The sequence below is a fragment of the Camelina sativa genome, chromosome 11 (genome assembly GCF_030686135.1).
Source record: "Camelina sativa cultivar CO46 ecotype springtype chromosome 11, ASM3068613v1".
NCBI classification, from domain to species: Eukaryota; Viridiplantae; Streptophyta; class Magnoliopsida; order Brassicales; family Brassicaceae; genus Camelina; species Camelina sativa.
The window spans coordinates 5,762,525-5,772,834 of record NC_141890.1 but is presented as its reverse complement, the minus strand read 5'-3'; the positions used below and the strand labels follow the sequence as shown (position 1 = coordinate 5,772,834).

At 38.5% G+C, this 10,310-nt stretch overlaps 3 protein-coding genes across 5 annotated transcripts; 2 read left to right on the top strand and 1 right to left on the bottom strand.

Moving 5' to 3' along the window:
- Window positions 1-31: 31 nt before the first annotated feature.
- LOC104721952 (meiotic nuclear division protein 1 homolog) lies at window positions 32-2,445 on the top strand. Its single transcript, XM_010440031.3, has 10 exons — window positions 32-174; window positions 731-811; window positions 933-1,049; window positions 1,175-1,213; window positions 1,312-1,419; window positions 1,501-1,563; window positions 1,647-1,698; window positions 1,844-1,888; window positions 1,986-2,065; window positions 2,145-2,445. The coding sequence occupies exons 1-10, from the start codon at window positions 172-174 to the stop codon at window positions 2,247-2,249; spliced, it is 693 nt and encodes a 230-aa protein (XP_010438333.1). The 5' UTR covers window positions 32-171; the 3' UTR covers window positions 2,250-2,445.
- A 182-nt stretch (window positions 2,446-2,627) lies between these two features.
- Window positions 2,628-6,749, top strand: LOC104721951 (putative LRR receptor-like serine/threonine-protein kinase At4g29180). 3 transcript variants are annotated; one of them, XM_087475554.1, is made up of 11 exons: window positions 2,629-2,826; window positions 3,084-4,118; window positions 4,223-4,358; window positions 4,450-4,521; window positions 4,605-4,676; window positions 4,767-4,847; window positions 4,941-5,083; window positions 5,180-5,418; window positions 5,501-5,690; window positions 5,799-5,988; window positions 6,069-6,749. In XM_087475554.1, exons 1-11 carry the CDS (start codon window positions 2,748-2,750, stop codon window positions 6,547-6,549), a joined length of 2,718 nt encoding a protein of 905 aa, XP_087331680.1. In that variant the 5' UTR covers window positions 2,629-2,747; the 3' UTR covers window positions 6,550-6,749. The 3 variants fall into 3 exon arrangements, with proteins under 3 accessions (XP_087331678.1, XP_087331680.1, XP_087331679.1); XM_087475553.1 differs by having other exon boundaries at window positions 5,171-5,418; XM_087475552.1 differs by having other exon boundaries at window positions 2,628-2,826; window positions 4,941-5,418.
- Window positions 6,750-7,887: 1,138 nt separating this feature from the next.
- Window positions 7,888-9,491, bottom strand: LOC104721950 (zinc finger CCCH domain-containing protein 49). The gene has a single exon (XM_087475551.1). The coding sequence runs from the start codon at window positions 9,320-9,322 to the stop codon at window positions 8,252-8,254; it is 1,071 nt and encodes a 356-aa protein (XP_087331677.1). The 5' UTR covers window positions 9,323-9,491; the 3' UTR covers window positions 7,888-8,251.
- Between the last annotated feature and the right edge of the window lie 819 nt (window positions 9,492-10,310).

Sequence of the window (10,310 nt, the reverse complement as noted above, 5' to 3'; positions counted from 1 at the left end):
ATTAATTGAAAAAAATAATGAAACAGAAAGCGAGGGATAATAAGCCGCTTAAGTTTTCAAGTCTTCTTCAACAATTTTCATTTCGAATTTTGAGAGAGAGAGTGAGGAGAGAAGAGAGAGGGAGAGAGGAGTAAAAAAAGCTTCAAATCCTTTGGAACCAGAGAACACACGATGGTAATATACTCTGGACGATTGATCTCGTACTCTCTCTACTTGTGATTGATTTGTTTCGCAAAACAAACCTCTGTGATTCGTGAATCGTTCTGGGGAAGATCGATCGAGTGATCCTCCGAATTTTTTAAATCCATAGTTATCGTGAACTGATGATCTTCTTAGCTTGTGTTTCTTCGGCTTACAAGATAATTTTTGATGTTTCGATTCGACCTTTTTGTTTGAATGTTTTGCAACCTTCGATAACACATTCGCGAAACTTCATATAAACTTTTCCCTAGTTTAAATCCGTAGCTCTGTTTCTTTCTTCGGGTAGCTTAATTACAGATTTGTTTGAGGAATTTTCACAAACACTTGGTCTGCATGACGCGAATCGATAGGTTTCTCGGATTTGCGTTTATATAGCAGCCATTTTTCGCGTTCTCAGCTCGAAATCAGTGGGTTTAGACTGTTTGGATTTTGAAAATTTCGACCTATAAAGCACTTTGCGGTCTCGATTTTCTTAAAATAGTTTCTCCTATCAACTGAATCGTTGCTTTCTATTTTTGATGATATTTAGTCAAAGAAACGAGGGCTTTCGTTGGAGGAGAAGCGGGAGAAGATGCTTCAGATATTCTATGAGTCTCAAGACTTCTTCCTGGTGAGCACTTTCTTAAAGTTTTTTTTTACTACTTGATGTTTACTTAGCATTAGCATTGAACTAATGGAGGAGTTGAGATACCAACACTTATGGATCTCTCTACTTTTGTAAATATTTTCAGCTTAAGGAACTTGAGAAGATGGGGCCGAAGAGGGGTGTAATTAGTCAGTCAGTGAAGGATGTTATCCAGAGTTTGGTGGATGATGATCTTGTTGCCAAGGACAAGATTGGAATTTCTGTGAGTTAGCTTGTGTTCTTATGTTGGGATCCTTTCACATCTTACTTCATTTTGTTTCCGTGTATAGTAGTCTTTGTTGCTGTTATATGTCGTTTGACAGTTTTCATAATTATGCACACATGAAGATCTACTTTTGGAGCCTTCCTAGCTGTGCTGGCAACCAAGTGAGCCACCGTTCTCATCCTGATATAACATCATAATGATTCTTATTAAAATGAGTGTAGCGATGTTTGTTGATTCTGATCTCATTCTGAATGAACAGCTTAGGAGTGTTCGCCAGAAGCTTGAAACTGATCTCCAGGGTAGTAATAAAAGGCTAGCAGAACTTGTTGATCAGTGTGAGGCCCTAAAGAAGGGAAGGGAGGAAACCGTAAGTAATTTTGGTATTGCAGAATTAATGATTGGATAACCTTGCATACTCTTTTCACCATAACTGCTGTTCTTGCTTCAGGAGGAACGAACAGAGGCCTTGACGCAACTTAAAGATATTGAAAGGAAACACAAAGAGCTGAAGGTCAGATTACATTTGGTCATCTGTTTGGATAGAGATGTTCAACATTCTTAGCTAGTTGCTTACGGTTTCTTCTTCTTATGTAGAACGAGATGGTACAATTTGCTGACAACGATCCAGCTACCTTGGAGGCAAAGAGTAAGTTCTGCATAATACGTTACTTTTGTTTTCTGTCAAATGTCCTAAGTCCTAACGTTTTCCTGGTCTTCGTGGAGCAGAAACAAGAACCAGTCTTGTGCTTTACTAGCAACAAACAACCTAAATGTTCTTCTTATTTTGGCAGGGACTGCGATTGAAGTGGCTCACCAGTCGGCTAATAGATGGACAGGTTTTTCATTTTCTAAAACTTGGACATACGTTTTCAAGTTTAAGAAGTTCATAATTTTGACCACCACCTAAATTGTAATTTTTAAAATCTTACTCAGATAACATCTTCACATTGCGACAATGGTGTTCAAACAACTTCCCCCAGGCCAAGGAACAGCTGGAACATCTATACACGGAGGTATCTTCAAGATATTTTTCACCTCATATATGATCATTTTTAGATTTCACATTTTCTTAATCAGATCTGTAATTTTCAGGCGGGAATCACTGACGACTTTGATTACATAGAGCTATCTTCATTCCCTTTGAGCTCATCCCATGAAGCTGATACTCCAAAGCAGCTAGTCGAAGATGAAGCTTAGTTTTAATACTTTGCAGCATAACAGTTAAAGACACTCTAGCTAAAATTAAAATCTTCTGGTTCTTTAATAGTAGTCCTAAAAGGTTGCAACGGTCTGTAATTGTTTGTGACCAGATCATCTAAGTCAAAACTCCGGATCTCTTTTACCACAGTTTTGTGGTCATATAAGATTTTAAATGCCTATGATTTTCCATGTATCAGTCGGCTATGTCCTGTGCCTTCTGTTTTTAATATTTTATTGGAGTCATATATATCATGCTTGTTGTTGACCCACAGGTTATTTCTTAATAGCTGTATTACACAATTTTATATTCTTTCTTAGCCGTTTTTTTCAGTCGTGCGCAGCACTTATATTATAGACCTCCAGGCCAATTTTGGTGCTCCCAGAAAAGGAAATAGGCGTAGACTTTGTACTTTCGGGTATTTTGTGTTTTTGTGTTATCTTAATCGCAGGTTGTCTGTTTTGAGGATGATGAGCTGAGCTTTACAAAAGAAGAACATGGAAGCTCACTCTGTTTTTCTCATCCTTTTTGGCGTCATTGCCACTGTCATTGTAGTTGATGGCCAAGGCCAAGCAGGTTCGTGAGCCTCATTCTTGCTTATTTTCCTCTGTTTTGATTTGAAAATGAGCAATTATCAGACCAAAGATTTTTTTACTTTTTTTTGTCGATATTACAAAATGAAGTTTGGATCATGGGGTGGCATGTCTGTTTATAAGTTTTGAATGCCTTAGGTTCTAAAATTTGAGATGTTTGGTAGATTTGAAACCTGTCATGGAATTTTGATAAAACGTTATAGAATTATCAACCTTCTTTACTTTCTCCTTCTGATCCAGGTTTCATCAGCATAGATTGTGGGGCGCCCCCTAATATAAACTATGTAGACACTGATACTGGTATCAGTTACACCTGGGATGCACCTTCCATAAACGCTGGAGTAAATGTGAACGTCTCTGAAGAATACGGCTATCCGGCAAACCCGGTTTTGCCATTCCCACTTGCTGATGTCAGATCTTTTCCTCAAGGAAACCGGAATTGTTACTCCTTAACCCCCTCCGATGGAAAAGGGAATCTTTATCTCATAAGAGCTTCGTTTATGTATGGAAACTACGATGGTAAAAAAGCTTTGCCTGAGTTTGATCTCTACGTAAATGTGAATTTCTGGACCTCAGTGAAATTCAGAAATGCTTCTGAGAACGTCGTCAAGGAGATCCTCAGCTTTGCAGAGTCAGATACAATATATGTTTGCCTTGTGAACAAAGGTAAAGGAACTCCTTTTATTTCAGCCCTGGAGCTCCGGCCAATGAACAGTTCAATCTATGGTACTGAGTTTGGAAGAAATGTCTCATTGGTACTGTATCGAAGATGGGATACAGGATATTTGAATGGAACAGGACGGTACCAAAAGGATACATATGATCGTATTTGGTCTCCGTACTCTCCAGTCTCTTGGAATTCGACTATGACTACTGGGTATATTGATATTTTTCAGTCTGGTTATCGGCCACCAGATGAAGTTATTAAGACAGCTGCATCACCTAAAAGTGATGATGAGCCATTGGAACTCTCCTGGACATCAGGCGATCCAGATACTCGGTTCTATGCCTACCTTTATTTTGCAGAACTCGAAAATCTCAAGAGGAATGAGAGCAGAAAAATCAAGATATTCTGGAATGGGTCACCTGTTTCAGGAGCTTTCAACCCCTCTTCTGAGTATTCAATGACAGTGTCTAATTCACGAGCTTTCACTGGTAAAGATCACTGGATTTCTGTTCAGAAGACCGCAGATTCAACGCGTCCACCAATACTCAATGCTATTGAGATATTTACAGCACAATCTCTCGATGAATTTTCCACCAGAGTTGAAGACGGTATGTTCATCTCTACTTTGTTAGTCGACTACCTATATTTTATAAAATCTGAATCTTGATTTTGACCGAAGCTTACAGTTTTACATATTCGCTTGTTAATGCAGTTCACGCCATAGAAAGTATAAGATCAACGTATAAAGTGAGTAAGGTTTGGAGTGGTGATCCTTGCTCCCCAAGACTATACCCTTGGGAAAGTATTGGATGCAGCTACAACAATTCTAATTACCAAATCAAGTCCCTGTAAGTCATTCCTTTTAGCCATACAGACCTTTATTTTTCGACTTCCTTCAAGATTGCTTATGAGCTTGTTTCTGTGTTATGCTGCGAGAAGAAATCTTAGCTCAAGCGGGTTACACGGACCAATAGCCTTCGCATTTAGAAATCTCTCTCTTCTTGAGTCATTGTAAGTATACCAAACCATAAAGACACACCTACCACCATTTTATTCACCATTAACTAAAAGAGATGTGTGCATTGTTTTCCCAGGGATTTATCAAACAACAACTTAAGAGGAAACGTGCCAGAATTTTTGGCTGATCTACAACATTTGAAGTTCCTGTGAGTTGAGCCACATAGAGAATTTGTTTGAGTCTGTACTGACAGACAATCAACAATGATTTTGTCTTTTGACATTTATTTCTGTCGCAGGAATTTGAAAGGAAATAACTTGACTGGGTTCATACCGAGAGCTCTTAGAAAACGATCAACAGCTAATGGGCTTTCACTGAGGTACATTTTCTTGTCAAAACCCTGTGAACCATAGCTATCTTGTTAAGATAATCCTACCATTATCTGAAGCTTGTTTATTTCCTCTGTTTCCAGTGTGGATGAACAAAACATTTGTCACTCACGTTCATGTCGGGGCGGGAACAAAATCGTTGTGCCATTAGTTGTATCCTCATTAGTGATCACTCTCATTATAGCCGTGGCTATCATATTCATCCTGCGAAGGGGAAAACAAATAAGTAAGCACAGCTTGGTCTTTTACTTCGATTCAAGTTTAACGAAAGTCAGAATTAATGCTGAAAGAAAACGAGTGTTTAATTGTTTAGTGTATTCAGGAGCCTATTCAGGACCACTTCTGCCTTCGGGAAAGAGAAGGTTCACATATAGTGAAGTCTCTAGCATTACAAATAACTTCAATAAAGTGATCGGTAAAGGAGGTTTTGGTATTGTGTACCTTGGTTCCCTCGAAGATGGGACTGAAATCGCTGTAAAGATGATTAATGATTCTTCATTTGGAAAAACTAAAGGATCATCATCATCATCTTCCCAGGTTTCCAAAGAATTTCAAGTCGAGGTAATCTAAACAACACTAAAAATGAGATCAAATATTTTAGTCGATGCTGTTTTATGGTTGCTGAAGTGTAAAATGATTGCAGGCAGAGCTTCTTTTGACAGTCCATCATCGGAACTTAGCCTCATTTGTTGGATACTGCGATGATGGTCGTAGTATGGCTCTCATTTATGAGTACATGGCCAATGGAAACTTGCAGGATTATCTTTCAAGTGAGAATGCAGAGGACCTTAGCTGGGAAAAGAGACTCCATATAGCCATAGACTCCGCACAAGGTTGGTCCCAGTTTTGACATTCTTGATTTCTCAGTGCTAAACTGAGATCAAATCCGATCTAGTATTGTTCAGTTCTGGAACCCGTTTTTGATATGTTTTCGGCGGCAGGACTGGAGTATCTTCATCATGGATGTAGGCCACCAATAGTACACAGAGACGTTAAAACAGCGAACATTCTACTAAACGATAACTTGGAAGCCAAGATTGCTGATTTCGGCCTTTCTAAGGTCTTCCCAGAGGATGATCTTAGCCACGTCGTCACTGCAGTCATGGGTACCCCCGGCTATGTCGATCCTGAGTACGTTTCCTACACATCACCGGTTTAATCTTACCAATGTGGTCAGGCGCGTCTCATCATTAACCTGTTTCAATTGACAGGTACTACAACACGTTTAAGCTAAACGAGAAGAGCGACGTGTACAGTTTCGGGATCGTCCTCCTTGAACTCATAACCGGCCAGCGATCCATAATGAAAACTGAAGACGGAGACAAAATGAACGTTGTTCACTACGTTGAGCCTTTCCTCGAAACCGGAGACATAGACGGTGTCGTGGATCCACGGCTTCACGGGGACTTCTCCTCAAACTCGGCTTGGAAATTTGTAGAGGTGGCAATGTCTTGCGTCAGAGACAGAGGAACCAACAGACCAACAACAAACCAAATCGTGTCTGATCTGAAACAGTGCTTAGCCGCTGAGCTGGCTCGTGAGCCACAGAGCCATCACAAGAAAGAAGTAGTGAAAGAGAAGCAAACGAAGTCGCCAATTCGAAAATATAGCAGCGATGAATATAATAGCACGTCCGGATCGGTTTCGCTTACTTATGGAGATTACTCCACGTTTGGCCCAACGGCAAGGTAGTGAGAAATTAATTTTAAGGTTTGATTCATCATTTTATGTTCATTTTACTTTTGTTTGTTTTCAAGATCATATATTGATTTAATTTGATTTCTTTTTGGTTTAAAGATTCATTTGTTTTTGTTTTCTTTTAAGAAAATTTTTACTGCTAAAACGTTTAATTGTAAGGAAAAAAAAAAGGATTTGTATATGTTTTTGTTTTCGACTACATGTTTCCATTGCTAAGAGAGTTTTTTTTTTTTTTTTGTAATTCTATAATTTGCACCATACTAGAAGATTTACTCGATGCCATTGTGTATGGTAATAATGTACTAGTCAAAGCCTAAGATTACACCTGTACTAACATAGTTTAGGCAAAAGTAATTGATTTAAAATACTAGTAATGGGAAGTAATATTATCTAACATAAATTCGTTTATAATTAGGTTTCTTCTTTTTGACCTTACCCTCGAGTTTGTGGGCTAATCACCCTACAAAAATCTATAAATTCGCTGATTACAGATTTGGCCGTTTCCCCATATAAAGACTATCTGTATGTACATTCATACTACATTAAATTATACATTTATGTTTCTTCAAAAATGGTAATTGTGATACCTAACGTTGGACCCACCTGTCTTTTTTTTTTTGGTCATTAGCACAATAGGAAGCAAGTATTATATTTAGGAAGTATATATGGCAAATTTTCATTTTGGATTTTGCCTTAAATGATTTGTCAAGAAACATACTGTTGGTGACAAAGTAAAATAACAAAATTCTTAACCTGATTTACACGCTTACTCATTTTCCTAAACATGACACGGTTAAATTTACTATTCTCACAAACAAATTTTAATAAGTTTATGGCATCACATATCACATAAAGAATGACATCCTCGTACATCTACTTTTAAACTCAATTTTCTTTCTACGCAAGCCTTGCCTGATTTTGTCAAATATTGGTTTTGTAAGTTGTAACTCGGGTTATCACTAACATTGGTGCCGGTCAAGTTAAGACTCTAGACTTTTCTTAGTGATTGCATATCGTCTGGTATTGGTTAATGTCATTTTCTTATCCATGCCACTGCCAAATCGTATTGGATAATGTCGTAATCCAATGATACGCACAAATCCTATTAACATCATTGAACATGTATTTTAATGCTTCAAATTTAATTTTACTTTGGTAAGTCATATTACTTTAACTAATTAGTAGGATTTGACCCATTCTCGCAATTAAAATTTAAAAGACTTGAAAAACCCCTAAAATATCGACGTTAAACAAAACTTCTCAATAATAAAAACACACACAATTATTTATATATTGGATCAAGAAAAGCTTGGGAAACACAATGAAGTTCTATTAGATAAGTAATAATTTGCATTCATTCATTGATAAGTAGTACCAAGTGGTTTACATTTAACATTAATATAAAACACAACGATAATAATAATAATATATATTAATGTTCCATAATTAAAAAAAACAAACCCCTAGGCACATCTATACAACGATTTTTTCAGAAAAATCTGGCCACAAAAATCCATATTTAATTATTATTATTAGCAGATAATACGAAGATTAGTAAAATAAAAATAATATGAACACACTAATTAAGATCTCGTCCTCTTTTCCTCGGAAGATATCCCAAAAAAACCGATACTGACTTTATCATCCATCAATGAGACTTCGATGTTCCGGGTTACGGGTCGGGTTTTATCATCCTCTACATCAGCAGGTCAGATACCCACCCGACATCAGGAGAATCGCCCAAACTCTGATCCGGATCCGTGTCAACCCGATCCATGCAATTCTCCTTGTGTAGTTTCTCGCGCATCTTTTCTCGTAGCTCACGACCCGACTCGACGACCCGCTCCATTACAGGCTCTTCCTCTAACCCGTACTCCCAAATATCCAGATTTCCGGGTCGGGTCGGAGTAGTGGGCAGAGACTGAAACCCAGGACCCAAGATAGATCCACGGGGCGACCCGAATCCGAATAATGGATTGTTGTGAGGAAACGACTTCACCTTATTGAACTGTAAGTTCCTAAACGAAGGGACGACGTCGTTTATAGAACAAGACCCGAGTGAACGACTCAGTGACTGAGCCATCGGAGAAGACTCCGAGTCAGCTCTTGGACTCATCGGCGGCGAGCCAGAGCCAGGAGAGATCGAGAGCTGAAACGCTCTAGCACGAATCGGAGACGAAACGTCAAACGAATCAACCCGATCGGGGCTACGGTTAGGCAAAAACCTAAGCTGATCCGGCGAATGAGCAAAGAAACAAACCCTCCGGCGACAACCACCGCCGTCTTTACACGGCTGAGTACGGTAACGAGCAGGATGAAGCCAACACTCGAAAACACCATGAGCGAACTCGCACGAGTCCCCTTTCTTGCAACCGCCTTTGCGAAAATCAGGACAAGCCGTGCCGGAGTAATGGTACTTCCTCGGATCTCTCCGGCGAGCTTTTTCACCGGGATGAGCGTAGGGACACTCCGTCCAGTCGTGGCTCCGGCCACGAGCACACCTCCTGACTTTGAAATCGTACATACGGAAATGGTCGCAAGAATAAGCATCGATAGGCGAATCCGGACCCAATAGATCCGGGTCAGAATCCGGATCCATCTCATTAGACGGCAAGTAACGCTGTAGCGCCGCCAAAGCTTCAAGCATGCTACAATCCGGACTGTTCATCGCCGGAGAAAACAAATCCGCCGACGTAAAATCTTCAGAAGCTGGCCATGGAGGTATCTCAACAGTAGGATAAGTCCGACGAGTTTCTCCGATCATCATCTTCTTTTTAAAACACCGGCGAAACAAAATCACATTCGTCGTTAAAAAAAATTGAGTCTTTCTTTTTTTCTTTTTCTTTGTTTGCTAATTCACCGGCAAAGCTGACTTATGTAGTTGAGATATTTAACCATAGTTAACTTAACCTAACCTAACCATGGTTAATGCTATTAGGCTTCTTAGGACTAGGAGCTGCTTTTTTTTTTAATATACCGCAGTTAAAAAAAAAAGAAAAATCTTAACTACAAGGTTTAGCGTAACGTGACTGTCAGATAAGTGTTTGAAACAACGGCTTGTGACTTATCCACGGGATAGACGTACGTGGACGTTTTCGTGATGTGGACGTTTAGTGATATGACTTTGAGAAAGTTTAAAGTAACCGAACTGTGAGCGTAAGGTTACTTTAGGTTTATTAGATACGCTGAAGTCGGTCGAAGTTTAGATACGCTGAAAGAAACGACAAAATAGATAATCCCACACTTTAGTAGTTTGGTTAATTAAATTAATTGTACTCTTTATTCGTTGCATATTATCCTAAAAACAATCCGAATACGTTTTTAATCTAAATTTGAAAAGGCTAATTTTATTTTTATCTCAGAAAAGTCATCGTAATGATTTTATTGTATCACTTATATAGCAACAAATCTTGGAGATAATGAATTTGTTAAAAGAAAAAATTGGTATTATCAGGAAACAAATATATCTTGCATGATTCTCGAAAATTCGAGTACCAAATTTGGATTGAGGGTTAAAAAAAAAAAAAAAGAGAGATAGGATAAGAGATGTGTCGGATGAAGAAGACATGTTGGAGCAGATTTGGAATAACGTTTAAAAGCATTAAAGGGAGCAAAACATTTATGTTTTTCTTTGCTAAATTTGGAAGCAATTCCATATCCTCCAAACAAATTGAACTCTTTTCTTCTTTCATAAATAAAATTTCTCCTTTTTTTTATTCATCCTCTCTCACTTTTTTTTTTCTATATAAGTTTTA

Excerpts from the sequence above, each read along its gene's own strand:
- LOC104721952 (XM_010440031.3), top strand. Across the intron at positions 1,050-1,174 it reads AGGACAAGATTGGAATTTCT|ATCTACTTTTGGAGCCTTCC; the intron begins GTGAGTTAGCTT and ends GCACACATGAAG. Across the intron at positions 1,214-1,311 it reads CTAGCTGTGCTGGCAACCAA|CTTAGGAGTGTTCGCCAGAA; the intron begins GTGAGCCACCGT and ends CTGAATGAACAG.
- LOC104721951 (XM_087475552.1), top strand. The coding sequence starts at position 2,748 with ATGGAAGCTCACTCTGTTTTTCTCATCCTTTTTGGCGTCATTGCCACT. Across the intron at positions 4,119-4,222 it reads TTCCACCAGAGTTGAAGACG|TTCACGCCATAGAAAGTATA; the intron begins GTATGTTCATCT and ends TTGTTAATGCAG. Across the intron at positions 5,989-6,068 it reads CCCGGCTATGTCGATCCTGA|GTACTACAACACGTTTAAGC; the intron begins GTACGTTTCCTA and ends TTCAATTGACAG.
- LOC104721950 (XM_087475551.1), bottom strand. The coding sequence starts at position 9,322 with ATGATGATCGGAGAAACTCGTCGGACTTATCCTACTGTTGAGATACCT.